Source organism: Elephas maximus, chromosome 4 (assembly GCF_024166365.1).
Source record: "Elephas maximus indicus isolate mEleMax1 chromosome 4, mEleMax1 primary haplotype, whole genome shotgun sequence".
NCBI classification, from domain to species: Eukaryota; Metazoa; Chordata; class Mammalia; order Proboscidea; family Elephantidae; genus Elephas; species Elephas maximus.
In genome coordinates this window covers 116,413,898-116,431,575 of record NC_064822.1, presented here as the reverse complement: position 1 = coordinate 116,431,575, position 17,678 = coordinate 116,413,898, and the positions used below count along the sequence as shown (strand labels likewise).

The 17,678-nt window shown below is 45.6% G+C and overlaps 1 protein-coding gene and 1 long non-coding RNA gene across 6 annotated transcripts in view; both read left to right on the top strand.

Moving 5' to 3' along the window:
• LOC126075678 (uncharacterized) overlaps positions 1-5,638 on the top strand; it is a 31,350-nt gene extending 25,712 nt beyond the window's left edge. The window contains exons 2-3 of the long non-coding RNA XR_007517232.1: positions 5,179-5,235; positions 5,588-5,638. This is a non-coding gene — a long non-coding RNA (uncharacterized LOC126075678). The remainder of the gene's footprint in view (positions 1-5,178; positions 5,236-5,587) is intronic.
• A 95-nt stretch (positions 5,639-5,733) lies between these two features.
• On the top strand, positions 5,734-17,649 carry GLS2 (glutaminase 2). Of its 5 annotated transcripts, XM_049883583.1 has the most exons (19): positions 6,403-6,482; positions 7,001-7,252; positions 9,218-9,317; positions 9,767-9,888; positions 10,478-10,607; positions 11,141-11,220; positions 11,304-11,467; positions 11,697-11,755; positions 13,218-13,250; positions 13,538-13,596; positions 14,071-14,137; positions 14,284-14,334; positions 14,536-14,712; positions 15,356-15,487; positions 15,597-15,689; positions 15,849-15,910; positions 16,431-16,507; positions 16,927-16,990; positions 17,098-17,649. In XM_049883583.1, exons 2-19 carry the CDS (start codon positions 7,248-7,250, stop codon positions 17,252-17,254), a joined length of 1,632 nt encoding a protein of 543 aa, XP_049739540.1. In that variant the 5' UTR covers positions 6,403-6,482; positions 7,001-7,247; the 3' UTR covers positions 17,255-17,649. The 5 variants fall into 5 exon arrangements, with proteins under 5 accessions (XP_049739537.1, XP_049739541.1, XP_049739538.1 ...); XM_049883580.1 differs by lacking the exons at positions 6,403-6,482; positions 7,001-7,252 and adding an exon at positions 5,734-6,255; XM_049883581.1 differs by lacking the exon at positions 7,001-7,252 and having other exon boundaries at positions 6,174-6,482.
• The last annotated feature ends 29 nt before the right edge of the window (positions 17,650-17,678 follow it).

Sequence of the window (17,678 nt, the reverse complement as noted above, 5' to 3'; positions counted from 1 at the left end):
AGACATATTTGAACTTAAATGACATTTCATTTACTCCATGAAGGTCTAGCATCAAGTTAGAATCTAAATTCTATTTATTTTTATGTAATATTTTATTGTGTTTTTGGTGAGAATTTACACAGCAAATTAGGTTCCCATTTAACAATTTCTACGCAAATTATTCACTGACATTGATTACATTTTTCACAGTGTGTCAACATTCTTGCTAATTCTGTTTTGGCTGTCATATGAATTTTTTTCTTTCCTCCTAAATTTTATTTTGTTATTGTTGTTGAGAATATACACAGCAAAACATACACCAATTCAACAGTTTCCACATGTACAATTTAGTGACATTGATTACATTCTTGGAGTTGTACCACCATTCTCACCCTCCTTTTTTGAGTTTTTCTTCCTCATTGACATAAACTCCCCTAAGGTTTTCCTATCAAATCTTTCGTGTTGCTGTTGTCAATCTGATCCCATGTAGACCGTTCTTAAAAGAGCATAATGCTCAAGGCAAATATTTTTTACTACTTAAGCTAAACTATTGTTTGGTTTTAAGATGACTTTAGGGGATAATCTTGGTTTAAGGTTTAAAGACTACCTCAGGGCAATAGTTTCAGGGGTTCATCCACCCTCCATGGCTCCAGAAAGTCAAGAGACCATGAGAATTTGAAATTCTATTCTGCATTTTTCCCCCTTTTGATCAGGATTCTGCTATGAAATCTTGATCAAAATGTTCAGTAATGGTAACTGGGCACCATCCAGTTCTGGTCTCATGGCACAGGAGGCAGTTGTTCCGGGAGGCAATCAGCCACACATTCCATACCCTCCTCCTGTTCCTGACTCTCCTTCTTCCTCTGTTGCTCCAGGTAGGGACCGATTGTTGTGCCTTGGATGGCCGCTTGCAAGCTTATAAGACCCCAAGCACTATACAACGAACTAGGAGGTAGAAGAGGCGCACTAAACACATTATTAGGCCAATTAACTGGGATGTCCCATAAAACCACAACCCTAAACCTCCAAACCAAGAACTAAATCCCATGAGGTGTTTGATTGTACATAAGCAGCCTCAGCAGCTACTTTTTTTTTTTTTTGTCATTGTTGTAAATATATCCATCACAGAACTTTGGCCGATTCAATTTTTTACAGGTGTACGAGTTATTGACAGCAATTACAATAATCAGCTGTGCAACACCACCCTTAATCAAATGTGATTTTATCCATCACCGTTAACCTCCCTTTTCCAAACCCTCTCCCTCCACCCCATACCCTTATAACCACTAATAAACTTTGTTCTCTCTACGTTTATCTTTTTATATAAAAAACAAAAGTGAGGTCATATAATATTTGTCCTTTTGTGATTGGCTTATTTCACTCAGTGTAATGTCTTCACAAGCTCCATCCATACCATAGCGTGTATAAAGACTTCATTTCTCCCACTGGTTGAATAGTATTCCACTGCATGAACGTGGAAACCCTGGTGGCTGTGTAGTGGTTAAGAGCTACAGCTGGTACCCAAAAGTTAGGCAGTTTGAATCCACCAGGTACTCCTTGGAAACTCTATGGGGCAGTTCTATTCTGCCCTATAGTGTTGCTATGAGTCGGAATCGACTCAACGCAACGAATTTGGTTTTTGTTCTGTTTGCATGTATGTACCACATTTTATCTACCCGTTTATCTGTTGATGGGCATTTATGTTGTTTCCACCTTTTAGCTTTTGTAAATAGTGCTGCAATGAACATTGGCATGCCCGTCTCTTTTGGGCCTCTGCTTTCAAGTCTTTTGGATATACAGCTAGAAGTGAAATTTCTGGTCATAGGGCAGTTCTATTTTTAGTTTTTCAAGGAAACACCACACTGTTTTCTGCAACAGCTGTACCATATTGCATTCCTATCACCAGTGGATAAGGGTTCCAATTTCCCTACATCCCTGCCAACATTTTTATGTTTGTTTGTTTGTTTTTTACTTAGCTATATTTTTTCACTTTTTATCTTAGTGGAAGTGAAATGGCATCTCATTGTGGTTTTGATTTGCATCTCTCCGACGGCTAATGAAGCTGAGCATCTTCTCATGTGTTTGGTGGCTATTTCAAATGTCCTCTTTGGTGAAATGTCTATTCAAGTCCTTTGCCCATGTTATGATTGGTTTGTCTTTTTGTTGTTAAATTGTTGAAGTTTTACATACATTTTGGTCATTAGATTCTTGTTGAATATATGGTTTCTGAAGACAGTCTCCCAGTCAGTAGCTTGTCTTTTCGCTTTTATGGTAAAGTCTTCTGATGAATAAAAGTTTTTCATTTTTATGAGGTTTTGTTTACTTATTTTGACTTTTTCTGTTTGTGCTTTTGTTATTTTATTAGATAATACATTGTTGAAGGCTAGGGCTGACAGCATTGCCCCTGCTTGTTCTTTTACTAAACTCTATTTAGATTCTTACTATGCATATGCTTACTAATGATGTCTTAGCGATATTTAAATATATCTATCTATTCGGTGGCCTTGATTAATATTATTTAAACTTTCAACTCCAATGAGTCCCATAAAACCCCTGAACCCAAAGCATCACAATGGCACCATCAGCTTCGTTTCACCACTATGGAGCAAAGAATAAGAAGTGAGGATATAGAAGTGGTAAGTGCACTGGGCCTGGCACACTGTAGGCTGCTTATGAACTGACATTTTACCCAGTAAATACAAGATTACCATTTACAAATGGAGAAACTCAAGCAGGAATAGTAACATTTGTACCAATAATAACATTAGCAGAACAAAGATTAGTGGGGAAAAAAAATAACTGGTTATAAAAAATAATTTCTCACTTAGACTAATCAACATTCCAGCTATTAATTAAAGAGAACCAATGAGAGTCTCTAAATCTTTTTTATTATTATTTTTATTGTGCTTTAAGTGAAAGTTTACAAATCAAGTCAGTCTCTCATACAAAAATTGATATACACCTTGAATCTCTAAATCTTAACATCTAAGCATTCTCCAAACACAAACATCAAGTTTCCAATTTTGTACCACAGGGGATTTATCTCTTCTTATTTAATTTATCTCTCCAAAATCATTAAGACCAACTCCCCCCGCTCCGCCCCGCTCCGGCCCAAGTAAACCACAAACCTCTAACACAGCCAGAGACTAACCTAAAAACTCACTGTTCGAGATACATGGCAGAGTTTTCTTTCACTTATGAAAAACCTCATTTCTGGCTGGTCATACCACAATTGGCAATACTTTAGCACTGATTTAACTAGGTGGGTCTTTTTTAAAATCAGAAACAAAAACAGGACCTGATCTTGCCAAGCTTTAACCACCTAGGATGGCAACTTGCCCTTCTTGGATATTCTATACTTTATACTATGCTGCGGGGATCCCAAGTCACTGGTTCATTCTCCATCATCAGGCAAGAGCAGCAATCTTGTAGTAGAGGCAGAATCAGTTCAAAGGTCAAAGTGCAGTTGGGGCTAGTTCTCTATGCAAAGAACTTCAGATTTACAGGTAGATTTTCTTTACTGCCCAATTAGTTCCTGTTAGCAGATGTGTACAGGGAGAAAGAGAGAGGAAGTCATTGTTGATTGTAATTAAAGCTAGTTCAAGGGACAGGGGTAAGAAATAAAGGAAGCAAATAACTTATGCGTTAAAAAAAAAAAAAAAAAAAGGTTGCCGTGGAGTTCACTCTGATTCATGGCAATCTCCTGTGTGTCAGAGTAGAACTGTGCCCCGTAAGGTTTTCAATGGCTGACTTTTCAGAAGTAGATAACCAGGCCTTTCTTCCAAGGTACCTCTGGGTACCTTTCACTTAGCAGCTGAGTGCCTTAACCTTTTGCACCACCAGGGAGGGAGTCCACCTACAGGGTAAAAAAAAAAAAAAAATTTAGAAATTCCCTAACATATTGGTATCTTTCTCATAAACAGCTCGAAGACCTTCAGAGAAATGATAACATTCCTATGAAACAAGGATAAGTTTAGCCTGTTACATATGGAAAACCTAAAGCTGAATTGAGTTTATACTAAATATTAAAATCCAGGACTTTATAGAAGTCTGAGGAAAGCCAAGGATAAGGCAGACCAGGGCAAGCTGCAGTCCTGGAATTAGAGAGTCCCACTGATATGAGAACAAATGGGGCAGATCAGGAATGGCTACAGAAAGGAAAAACAAACAAACAAAAACAAAAGCAAGGTCACTCCATCTGGTTTCAAGCCAAATAAACCCTCCAACCCTGACCAAGACAAACGAGAATTGCCTTTCTACAGAACACATCAGAGTATGGTTTTGATATTTATTTTCCCACAGTTACCCTTAATGCTCATTTTAATCTAAAAAGGAAATAAAGTGATATTTTGTGATAGGGCCAAAACTGCCTCAAGAGACAGCTCTAAGTACTGTATCCTAATGCTGTTACATAAAATGCCTTCTTTAGGGGTAATTTCCTCAGATAATTTCAATGGCTAAATTTTGGGATGGGCTGCATGAGGGAAGAGAGCCTTGTAGCCAAAGAGACTTGGGTCTGATTCCTGCCTCTGGTACTTATTAGCTGGTTAGTTGTCTTATTCAAGATGTCCTAATTCCTCAGTCTTAGTTTTCTCGTCTTTGAAATAGGAGTAATAATAAGCACTTTGTAGGACTATGGTAAGAGGGAGAGAGAAACCATACAAGTGGTTGGTACACTATAAAACCCAAATCCAAACCCGTTGCCGTCGAGTCGAATTCGACTTATAGCGATCCTATAGGTACACGGTAAAACAAAACCAAAACCAAACCCAGTGCCGTCGAGTCGATTCCGACTCATGGCGACCCTATAGGACAGAGTGGAACTGCCCCATAGAGATTCCAAGGAGCGCCTGGCGGATTCGAACTGCTGACTCTTTGGTTAGCAGCTGTAGTTCTTAATCACTACGCCACCAGGGTTTCCAGGTACAGGGTAGGCACTCAATAATAGCTCTGATTTATATAATGAATCCCTACTAAACACAGATGCTGTTCAACGATGTGGAGATACGAGACGAAATGGTCTCCTAGCGGCAAATGGTAAAAATTCTTTAGGTGCTTCGGTTTCAAAATTCTTTTTGTACATCATCTCTTTTCTGCCTGTGAGGAATACAGGGCAAGAAATTAAAATGGAATCCAAAATTGTGGGTGCGCTTAACATTTTCGTGTGCACTGTCTTATTTTACTGTCTGCATTTTACAGGTAAGAAAACAGGGGTTCGGCGTTAAGGCTCCAAGCCACACAGCCACCAAATAAATGGTAAGAGATAAAACTAGAACCCAGGCATTCTAACAACCACCCTGGTGGCCTTCTCACCACTCCATGGCCGCACTAAAGTGCGCGGGGGGCTGTCTCTAGTCCGGGCACTTCCTGCTGGCCCCCCCACCCTCCCTGCCCGACTCCTCACAACTACTGCCTGTCAGTGACTTGGGCATGCGTTTTGCCTTCACCGTGCCTCCCGCGGTGGGTTACTGAGGGCCCGTTCTGGCCTTCCGATGTCGAAGGCAAATAAGTGGCCTCCTGAATAGGGCTCATTCTTATTCTTCGCTCTCAAGGTGTCGTTCTCCTCTCTGAGAATGCCACCGTTCCTAGCTCCCGCCTCCTTTCGCAGCAGCTCAGCCTCGGTTTTCCCGCCCTCAGCGTCTGCAAGCACCGCCCGCGGCTGGGGACCAGAGCCCGACGTATCCAAAAGCTTTCCTCGGCGGCCCGCCGCCTTGTTCTCATTGGGTATACTCCCCTTTTCCCCGCCCCCAAGTTTTTTGCTTCCTCATTGATTGGACGTTGGCATTGTCCATCCCAAGCCAGACATCGCCCCCCCCTCCATCCTCTAGCCCCGCCTGTCCTCTTCTATCCCTTGCACCCATCCTCTGCCCCCTGTTCTAGGGGGAATGGGTGCACCTAGCTGTGGCCGAAGCTTTAAAGGCACCAGCCCCTCCTTCTGCCCCAACCCACCACAGAGCCCCTCCTCTCCATCTCCCAGGCTCAGCTTTCCATCACAAAGCTCCCCCTACCTTGGTCTTGTCCCCGCCTCCTCTGCCCCCCAACCACCGCTCAGACTCCTTAGGCTCTCAGGCAGAGCCGGCGGTGCGTCGGGAGAATGCGCTCCATGAGGGCTCTGCAGAATGCCCTGAGCCAGGCCGGCAGTCACTGCCGGGGCGGAAGCTGGGGTCACCTAAGCCGGAGTCCCCTCCTTGGCTGGGGCGTCCGGCACCACCTCAGTAAGGCTGCAGCGCAAAGCAGGGAGACGCCGCACAGCCGTCAGCCGCTGCACCAGGATCTGTAAGGCTTGGGAGACTGGGGCTGGGGCCAGGCTCGCCCTAGCTCCCGCTGCTTTCGCTGGCTCTTGAGTTCCCTTCCCCCAGGAGCGCACCTCTCCTCGCTCACTAGCCTGCAATGCCTTTTCCTTTAGATTTGGGGCTTTGGGTCCGCCGCGCGCGGGCGGCAACGTGCCGTCCGCCCGGGAAGGCGTTTGGACAGGCCCATCCTCGGGATGGTGCCTATCCAAGGTGCGTACTTAACAGGGGACGCAGGGGACGCGGAATATTGCTTGGTGCACGTGTCTAAGTGCAGGGCCGTGTCCGCCCATTGTCAGTCTCGCTCTCCTCCCTGGTCCCCACTCTACCTCTCCTCCCTCATAGGGAATGCGAGAGTTTGGAAAGCTTCTTGCCTCCAGTCCAGGTGTACTTTGGGTCTGTCTGTGTGGTGTGTGTTTCTGCGTGTCCTCGGCGTGTAATGTGTGATGCGCGTGTATTATTGGTGCGCAGGTACGTGCGTGTGTCATTTGCGTATGTGTTGGGTGTGTGCGCAGTCAGGGCTCCCTAATCTGTAGAATAGAGTTTTCCCACTGGTTGTTGGATGGGGAGAATATTTGCAGTGGGGGAAAAGATCCTAAGACGCAAATTTCCCAAACTGGAAACAGCCAGAACCGTTATTTGTGCAGCTCACTCTAATTTAAACGGCTCTTTTCCCTCGGGCGCTTTTTCCCCCTGACAGGCCGATTCTCTCTCACCCCACTTGGTGACAGAGCGTCTTTTCACCCAGACACACACGGCGCTGAGCGGGAAATCTTGTCCTCAACAGAACGCCAATACAGTCAGTGCCCAAGTAGCCCCTTCCCCTGTATAGTAGGAACAGGAAATGAACCGTCTCCCCGTTATTGACACCTACCTGATGACACGCAGAAAGACATGCACATCGTAATTAAAGTAGCCGGATAGTCACAAGCACTACCTCACCACCACTGCAGTCCCTGTTCTGACAGGAACAGACCAATGAGGTATTATTTACTATTAACAATATGCTCTACTTTTCCATCAGTCTTTCCTTAAGTAGTCTCACAACATTTAAACTCTTTTCCTCCTGTTCTACTCTCCACCCCAAATTTCTCCCAAATAATGACCATAGGAGAGAAAAACAGTGGTGGGATAAAGCAAAGGTTTAATGTCTCTCAGCCACTACTGTGGGATGGGGCGCTAGAGGTATCTCTGGTTACCCTCCCATGCAGAACCCCTCCTTATCCAGTGGAGTCAAGTGGTAGTGGTGTTTTTAGGGAAACTTGCTCCATCTCCTGCCTATGCCAGCCTGGGCTCCAGGAACCTCTTGGTAGCTACCTTAGACTAGTGCTCCCTGGGTGGGGCTGAGAGCACTGGAGCGGGATGGGCTCTGGAAGTGTGACACAGAGGGGAAGGGGTTCCTGTGTTTGGGAGCAAATGAGGGTAGCAAAGAGAGAATGCCCTGTTATTCAGGTTATTATTATTATTTTTTTAATATTTTAACTCTACTGGTTTCTGGTCATAAAAGAAAAACCAAGATAAATACAGAAGAGTATAAAGAAAATAAAGATCCCAATATTAGAGATAACCAGTTAATACTGTGATAGATGTGTGTGTGTGTGTGTGTGTGTGTGTGTGTATAATCTAACAAAAATGAGATCATAGTATTCACATGCTTCAGTAGACTATCTTTTCCATTTATGAGCAGGTTTTAATATCATTGAACATATATGTGTGTACATATCTATATATATATGTGGATATAAGGAGCCCTAGTGGCATGGTAGTTAAAGTGCTCAGCTGCTAACCAAAAGGTAGGCAGTTCGAACCCACCAGCAGTTCTGTGGGAGAAAAGACCTGGCAATCTGCTCCCATAAAGATTACCGCCTAGGAAACTATGGGGCAGTTCTACTCTGTTCTGTAGGGTCGCTGTGAGTTGGAATCCACTTGATGGCACACAACAACAGCAATATGTGAATATATGTATATGTATAAAATGACACTGTCATTTTTAGATGGTTGTCATTTTACCATTTTAAAAGAGTCCATTGTATGACACGGCATAAGTTACTTAATTAACTAGTGTAAACTTTGATTACTACACACTCTTTTGTGTACTTATTTAATTATTTCTTAGGATAAATTCCTAGGAAATTTTTCTCCCCAGAGACATCTGATGTCATTGATGTTTTATATAACCTTCTAGAGATACTTCATGCATCTATCAGCAAATACATATTGATATTATTGTCCCTTTTTTTATATATACAAGTGGTATCCTACTATACAGAGCCCTGGTGGCATAGTTGTTAAGAGCTACAGCTGCCAAACCAAAGGTCGGCAGTTCAAATCCATCAGCCACTCCTTGGAAACCCTGTGGGGCAGTTCTACTCCATCCTATAGGGTCACTATGAGTCGGAATCGACTCGATGGCAACAGCTTTTATCAGACTATACACATTGTTCTGTACCTTGCTTTTTCCCTTTAACATTATATTATAAATCAATCCATATGTGGGTCAAAGGTTATGTGATTTTTTAAGGCTTATGATATATTCAGTGGTGTAGCATTATTTCCTCTCTTGCTTCAGCTTCCAGGCACAAAGACCTGTCCTCGAAGCGTTCCTATGTATGTTCCTTTTCCAGTTATCCTTCAGAATTAGATAGATTTTTCCCTCCCCTCCTGTCACACATGGCTCCACTCTTCCCTACAGGCAATAAGCCTCATTGTGACCATTGGATTTACCCAGAAACCAGAAGACTCTTCCCTCTCCTGGTGTTCCTCCTGGCCCGATACACACACATGCCTAGTCTATGGCAAGGCTCTAGAGATTCTTTTTAATTTTTCGTATTGCTTCAATAGGTAATATATTCATATAGGTTTAAAATTCAAAATATATAAAAGGATACATATAAAAATTATCCCTCCTACCCCTTTTGCCTTCCTCTCCTATCTCTCCCCCCAAATAGTGATTCGTCAGAGAGTGGCATGCTGTCCCGCCTGGCTGATCTGCTCTTCTATACTATTGCCGAGGGACAGGAACGAATCCCTATCCATAAGTTCACTACTGTAAGTTGCCCTTTACCACTCAGAACCCTGGTCCCTAGGGATTTCTAGAAAGTGGGATAAGGAGGGTAGGACACATGAAGGACATCTAATCGGTCGCTACATGAGGATGGAGAAAAAACAGACGATAGCAGATGCCTAGGCTGATGAGACAGTCCCATCTCTGTCCCAGGGTGGGAATATTGATCCTTCTGACTCAACCCATCTTCTTGATTTGGAACTTTGGCCCAAGGGGTTCAGAAGCCAGCTGCCATTATGAGAAAGGGCAGGAAATCCTTGTTAGCTTTCAAGGCTGTTCCATTCCCTCTTTTACTTAGTCTCTAAACCCATTTGTTCCACTCCTGTAGTAGTTGGAGTTGAGCAAATTGGGCATTCATTCACTGGGCAAGATGATTAGGAAATGATTACTGTCCTTGTAGCTGACCTTACCAGGCCTCTTCCTTCCCCTAAAGGCATTGAAGGCCACTGGTCTGCAGACGTCAGATCCCCGGCTCCGGGTCTGCGTGAGCCAGATGCGCCGCATGGTTCGAGAGTCCGGCAGTGGTGGCCTCTTGGACCGCGACCTCTTCCGAAAGTGAGGGCCCCAGAAATGGGGCAACACTCTCAACACTGTTCTGTGGAATCACAGAATATAAGGGCAGGGAGAGATCCTGGGGGTCATATAGTTTAACCCCTCATTTTATTACTTACTACATCAGTAACATAGGAATGTGCATACATTCGTTATTAAAGGTCGAACAGTGTAGAAACGCATGTCCTCTTTTCTCTCCCTCCCTAATCCCAGTCCCCTTCCCCAGAAGTAAACAACAGATTAGTGGGTATGTTCTAGATAATGTCCTATGTCTTTACAAACATGAATATATGTAAACATACATATGTGATACAGGATTTGTAAAATATAAAGGTGACATACTATAAGTATTATTCTGGTATGTTTTTCTCTTAATGCTCTATCTTGGGTTATCTTTTCATGTCATTACAATCCCACATTACAGAGATGAGGAAACTAAGAGAGATAAAGTGACTTGCTCAAGGTCACAGAGCTATTGATCCCAAACCTGATGACCTCTCACAACCTTCTTGATTCCCAACTTCCCTGGCTCCAGAGTGAGTCACGGCTGCATCTTCCAGCCCCCCCTAACACAGTGGTGTCTGGGATCCAGGTGTGTGAGCAGCAACATTGTGCTCCTGACCCAGGCATTCCGAAAGAAGTTTGTTATTCCTGATTTTGAGGAGTTCACAGACCATGTGGATCGCATCTTTGAGGATACCAAAGAGCTCACTGGAGGCAAAGTGAGGGCCAGGGGACTAAGGGAGGGGCGAGGGCTGGCCAGGCTTGCCTTGCTTCTCACTGGGGCTGGAATTCCAAAGGATGACAGAGGAGAAGCAGAACCCCTGAAAGTAGGGACAAGGGCTTTTTGTGTTTCTGGGCCCCGTACATGTCATTCCTAGAGCAAGTGGGGGACTCTGAGGCTTTTATGGGGACAACTGGCATAGGGAGTCAGTAGAGGCTTAAGAGAGGCCTATTAGGTAATTAAGCCTAAGAGCCAAAAGAGGGAAGCTGACCCCAAAACTCTCCTCTTTTACCTTCCATGGGCTTTATTGCCATCCCTACAGGATTGGGGCCACAAAAGGATAAGGCCCTCTACCACTTAAGGCTTAGATGTATCTGTGACCTACAGGCTGGAGGGTGCCCCTCTGCCCTACAGGAGCCAGAATTTTAACTTTTTTTCTGAAAGACTCTCCTGACCCTGAACCTCAGCTTTGTTCTCCCTCTCCACATTCGTATCTCCATTCTGTCTCTACTCTCTCCCACTCATGCCCAGGTGGCAGCCTACATCCCTCAGCTGGCCAAGTCAAACCCAGACCTGTGGGGCACATCCCTGTGCACTGTGGACGGTCAGCGGTAAGATCCGGGGAGAAAGGAGGGGAGGCAGGCACAGGAGCAGAACAAAGGCTGACCCCTTCTGTGCACATGTCTGCCTCCAGGCACTCTGTGGGCCATACCAAGATCCCCTTCTGCCTGCAGTCCTGTGTGAAGCCCCTCACCTACGCCATCTCCATAAGCACCCTAGGCACTGACTACGTGCACAAATTCGTGGGCAAGGAGCCCAGTGGCCTGCGCTACAACAAGCTCTCCCTCAATGAGGAAGGTGAGCACCAACAGGGCTCAGACCAAACTTGTGGCTGCCCCCTTCTCATCCCCACCCTTGCCCCCCATCCTAACCTGCTTTTTTGGGTTTTTCTGGCCTTCCTGATTAGCCCAGTCATGCTTTCCTCACCAGCAAAGAAATCTTTCTTGTCTAACCTGCAGAGTGGGCAGGTTGGAAAGGAGACTTTGCTCAGTGCTGATAAGTCACTGGGTGGTTTGTATTTCCACAGGAATCCCCCATAATCCCATGGTCAATGCTGGTGCCATTGTCGTGAGCTCCCTGATCAAGGTCAGTGCTACCCTAGCCTTCTGGAAGGCTCTGTTTTCTAAGCTCCCTTGTTCCTGTATCTCATATCTGCCTAGCTCTCCAGGAAGGCTGTTGTGAGCCCTGAATCCTTTGAGGGTCCCAGAACCATGTGAGAGCATAGCAGGGACCCACGTTATGGTGAGAATGTTAGTAAAAGGAACAACATCCCCTCCACCACTACCCCCAACACCCGGACACACACCCACACACACACTTCCCTGCCCCCACCCATGAGTCTGGAGCCCAGGGCTTCCTGGCCTTAGAGAAGCAGGTCCTGACCCCTGCCTAGGACTAAGGGACAAATGCCAGAGATAGGGGGAGGACAGCACTGTTAGGCACTGATTGGCCACTTCTAGGTGAGGGACACACGGAAGGAAGGGTGAATAGCCAGGCAGGGGCAGCTATTCACGTCACTTGGAACTGTGAGTTGGCCTTGAGCAAGGGCGTCAGGCTGGCCCATCAGCTGTAGGTCTCCCAGGGCTTGAGCAACAACCTGGGAGCTGTGTGGGCAGCAACACTCTGGAGCCAATCACAGCCCCTCCCAGGGAAGGTGGCGTCAGGAACCCTCCCCCCAGAGGCCCAGGTGTCCTGTTATGTGGAGTCCCTGTGGTGTTGACTCTGTAGCTGACAAATGCAAGAAGGAATGAGGCTGGGGGAGGAGATCAGGTTGAGACTCCCTCCTTGCTCTCTGATGGTTCTATCTTCATTCCTGTATCTGGGACCTGCCTTATCCCCTTACCCATCTAAGCTGGCCCTATTGGAACTTGACTCTTTAGCTTTTTTCAATTATCAGTATAATTGAATATTATAATATATGCAATAGGCACCTTCATCCCATTCCTGTTACCTACTCTAGTCTTGGAGATGAGTGTGGGAGTCAAGAATGGGCTAGAGTAAGGCTCTAGCAATGGAGTGTAAGGAATGGGGATGGAAGTCAGGCATGGTGAGGCTCAAGGATAAGGGTGAGACATGGGGATGGGATTGGAGGTCAGGAAAATGAAAGGGGGTCAGGGATGAGGGTTGGACTGAGAATGAAAGTGAAGATGAGGCTCATAGATGGTTTTTGGCTTTGAGAGTCTTGGCAAGGAAGGGCCTAGGCACAAACCATCACACTGCTTCTCTCATTGCCTAATAAATAGAAATGGAACAAATTATTTCACAAAGTAAACAGATGTTAATGAATGGGCTCAGAGGAGCCTGGGAGGCTCCTCTCTGCACACTTATTACTTCATAATAAATCTAAGTGGTTTGGACTATAAGGTGACCAGATACATATGGGATACACAAAGGTATCTGCAGCAAAAAAAAAAAAAGTCATTGTAAAATGTAACATATTCCCAGTAGCAAACCAGTCTAACCAGTCCAACTGCACTAGGTCCTTCTGACCCTCCCCTCTAGCCATCCTCTCAGGCTAGAATACTGACGTCTTTCTCTCTCTCTGCAGATGGACTGTAATAAAGCAGAGAAGTTTGATTTCGTAAGTTCCCTTGCTATCCTCAGCCCTGGGCTGCTTTTCTCCCTGGTATGCTGTCCTCTCCACCTGCCTCAGTGCCTGACGCTAACCCCACTATATAGCAGTCCATACTAGAAGCCTATTCTAGGGTGTAGGAATCTGCTGGCCTCAGAGAGGGAAGCCTCCTCAAGCCGCTGCCCTCTCAGACAAGGCTGGGATAAGGACTGAGGAGTTCAGAAAGGCAGTCAGCCTGGTATGTGTGTAGTAGGGTCCTCAGTCATGTGGGACTTCCCATGCCTCTTCTTTTCCAGGTATTGCAGTATCTGAACAAAATGGCTGGATATGAATACCTGGGTTTCAGCAATGCTACGTAAGAGCATTGACTTGAATGCATTGTGTGTGTGGTCTTTTGGAGGGTGGGGAGAAGGGGGTGAGAGAAAGAGAGAATCTTATAAGAAATCCCAGGGGAACTTCGGCCTCCCAGGTTCCTCTGAGCTGTTTCATTACTGTTTACTTTGTGAAATAATTTGTTCCATTTCTATTTAGTAGGCAATGAGAGAGGCAGTGTGATGGTTTGTGCCTAGGCCCTTCCTTGCCAAGACTCTTCAAGCCAAAAACCTCACCAGTTTTCCTAGACAGTTTTGGATTTTTTTGTTTTTTGTTTTTTATACTTTATAATAAAGCCATGCCGTGTTTGCCCAGATTCATAAGTTTCCTTTTATAAAAGTGATGATTAGTTTGACACCTATGATATAGTCCTGTCTCTCTCATGGAAGGTGTTTTTTCCCCTTCTCCCCATACCCACCCCTCAAATTTCAAGTACTAAATCAGATGCTTGCTTCAGATTCCAGTCAGAGAAGGAAACAGGGGATCGGAATCATGCCATTGGCTATTATCTCAAGGAAAAGAAGGTAACTGAGAGAAGCTGGCAGAGAAAGTCTCTGTGAATTTTGTGGCTGATGGAAGGGCAAAATGAGGGGACTCTGGCTGAGATCCTGGCAGTGTGAAAGGGGCTGCTAATGGCCTGAAGGGAAATGCTCTCTCTTTCTCCTTGCAGTGCTTTCCTAAGGGGGTGGACATGATGGCTGCCCTTGATCTCTACTTCCAGGTAAGCAGACATTGCCATTCAGCTGGGCTGAGGGAACAGGACAGACTGCCCTCCTTGCTCCAACCTCTCCAGTGGCTCTGGTATTCTTCAGAAACACCAGGGGGAACTTGTTAAAAGATTACATGCAAAGAACACTGCTCTACACCCAAGAACATGGTGTTCAGGTCACGCCGCACCCTCACCTCTCCCTTGTCTCCACAGCTGTGTTCTGTGGAGGTCACCTGTGAATCTGGCAGTGTCATGGCAGCCACCCTTGCCAACGGCGGGATCTGCCCCATCACAGGGGAGAGTGTGTTGAGCGCTGAAGCAGTGCGCAACACCCTCAGCCTCATGCATTCCTGCGGCATGTATGATTTCTCTGGCCAGTTTGCCTTCCATGTGAGTGTTTCTGGTCCTGCCACCTGTTTCCCATGAGCCCAATGCCCAGGAGAGAGGACACTGTCTCTGAAGCTTTTTCTCACCTCTCTCTCACCAACTTCTAGTCAGGCAATTAGACTGAGCATCCTTAGGGGAGTTTGTCAAACACATAAACACATGGTGTTTCAGCTTGGGAACCACTCTTCTGCTGCCCTCCTTCAGGTCGCAGCTTAGATGTCACTTCCTCAGAGAGGCTTTTCTGATCACCCCATTTAAAGTAAGGCCCCTTCCACCCCGATTCTGCATCATAGCACCCTACTTCTTTTCTTCTCGGTGTCTATCATAAGCTATAATTATTTCTGTCTATTTACTTGTTTACCTGGTTATTGTCTATCTCCCACTACCAGAATATAAGTTAAATGAGGGCCTTGGTCCTAGTTCTAGTACTGCTTCCAGCCCGGAATACTCAATAGGTATTTCTTGAGTCGATGAATTTAAGGGGTTTAGGGACAGGTTTAAGAGTAAGAGAAGCAGCTGATGATCAGCCAAAAGGTCGAGGTGGTTGGTAGTCTCATCCATGTAATTATTTGGGAACCCTAACTTGTTTATTAACCCAGATTTTGGGCACCCCCAGCTCATCCTTAGGCTCCACTCTGTCCCCCAGGTGGGCCTGCCAGCTAAGTCAGCTGTGTCAGGAGCCATCCTGCTGGTGGTACCCAATGTCATGGGAATGATGTGCCTGTCACCACCACTGGACAAGCTGGGGAACAGCCACAGAGGCATCAGCTTCTGCCAGGTCAGTTGCTTTGCATATCGTAGGTGTTTAATATTTTTGAATGAATAAAGCAATCTTGAGCACCTACAAAGTGCAAGAAGTAAACATTATCTTTGGCTTACAATTCTAGAAGTTGGTGTCTGTTTTCAATTTCCACAACTATGACAACCTGAGACACTGCACTCGGAAGTTAGACCCACGGCGTGAAGGGAGAGAAGTTCGGGTAAGGAAAACCCCAGGTGGCTTGTAAGAAAATTTCAGAATAGAACATTCCATGACAATTCAGCAATACCCTTGGCTAAGCATCCAGGGAGGAAGGTCACAGAGCAGAGCTGGGTTTAAAGTCACAATTAATCTCAGGTAAGTATGATCTGTCTTCCAGAACAAGACTGTGGTGAACCTGTTATTTGCTGCCTATAGTGGAGATGTCTCAGCTCTTCGAAGGTACTTCCACTGTGATCAAACATACACAATAAAACATTCCTGGTCAAAGATTTCATTAGGGGGCAAATACCAAAACAAAGCAAAATAGTTAAGTGTGTCAGCTTTGAAGTCAGACAGGACAGAATGGACTTTGACAGCATTTAGATGAGATTTTTAAAAAGTAAAGTGTCTGCTGTGTGGTAAGAACTTAATAGCAGCCACTGTCATTATTAATCTGGGTGATAAGAACTGAGTCCTAGGAGGTAGGGACCTTGCCTGAAACGGACTACCAACATCAACAGATACGTACTGGACCCCTATCATGGGTAGACAGTGATGTTTCTGGAATTATCACACTCCCATCTTTCTGATAGGGGAGTAACGGTCTCAACTTGATACAGAACAAGGATTGTGCAGAACTACAGATCTTGGCATGAGCTGTTTTACTTTTTCTGGAACCTGCCCAGACTGACCCTTCAGAAAAGACACTAGTGACTCCAGGCTGATTTGGGTCACACCAGCTGCTTTCTCCTCCCTTCAGGTTTGCCTTGTCAGCCATGGACATGGAACAGAAAGACTACGACTCCCGCACAGCCCTGCATATTGCTGCAGCTGAAGGTATCTGAAGGGTTAAATAAGCAGAAAAATAGATTATATTGTAAGACTTTAACCCATTGCTGTCCAGTTGATTTTGACTCATAGTGACCCTATAGTATAGAATAGAACTGCCCCATAGGGTTTCCAAGGCTGTAATCTTTACAGAAGCAGGCTGCCACATCTTTCTCCCATGGAGTAGTTGTGGGTTCAAACCTTTCAGTTTGCAGCTGAGCTCTTAACCACTGCACCACCAGAGCTCCCTGTAAGACCCTACATATCCCCTATACCCTTAGCTGGCTTAGCCTTTCTTTTCTACCGAGAGAACTCCCATTTCTCTCCCCTCTTGGTACAGATCCCAGCTGCCAAGGGTCTGCACCAATGTTAACACCAAAGGGTTCAGGACCTGTGCCCTCTCATTCTCCTTCCGTCTCTATTTCCAGGACACACAGAAGTTGTTAAGTTCCTGACTGAGGCCTGCAAAGTGAATCCTTTTGTTAAGGACAGGTGAGTAGGCTTAAGCTGGGGAGCACGGCAGCATGCCCACCACTGCCCTCCAGCCACCACTGCACTCTTAATGTCTTCTGTCTCATGATGGTCTTTGTTCCTCTCAGGTGGGGCAATATTCCCCTGGATGATGCTGTGCTATTCAACCACCTGGAGGTGGTCAAGCTGCTTCAAGATTACCAAGACTCCTATATACCATCTGATACTCAGGCTGAGGCAGTGGCTGAGGCCCTGTCCAAAGAGAACTTAGAGAGCATGGTGTGAACCAGGGCATGGACACAGACCCTGCTCAAGAAAAGGCACGACCTGGCCACACACTTAACCCATAACCACCGAAAATGTTATGGAGAGCTACACTGCTTCAGTGAGGACCAAGAAAGTCATTTGGTGACTGAGGCCAGTGCTTTCTGTGAGAGTCCAAACACCCCATTCCCTTGGCAGACAAAGTGCAGAGAAGGATCTCAGTGGACACTTGCAGAGAGCTACTCACAGAGACTGTGGGCTTCTTTGAAGTATAGTCTAATGGCTTAGCCCACTCAAAACCATGCCAAGTTTTCACCCAGGTCCCCTCTTCTTCTTCCTGAAGAAACTATAACTGAGAGACACTCTGGTGGAGGGGTTCCTGCTACCACATACATGTATATGTCCCAGAAGAAGGGAGAGGAGGGCCTATTCACCTGGAGAGATC

Excerpts from the sequence above, each read along its gene's own strand:
- GLS2 (XM_049883580.1), top strand. The coding sequence starts at position 6,074 with ATGCGCTCCATGAGGGCTCTGCAGAATGCCCTGAGCCAGGCCGGCAGT. Across the intron at positions 9,318-9,766 it reads CTATCCATAAGTTCACTACT|GCATTGAAGGCCACTGGTCT; the intron begins GTAAGTTGCCCT and ends CTTCCCCTAAAG. Across the intron at positions 15,488-15,596 it reads GAGGCATCAGCTTCTGCCAG|AAGTTGGTGTCTGTTTTCAA; the intron begins GTCAGTTGCTTT and ends TTACAATTCTAG.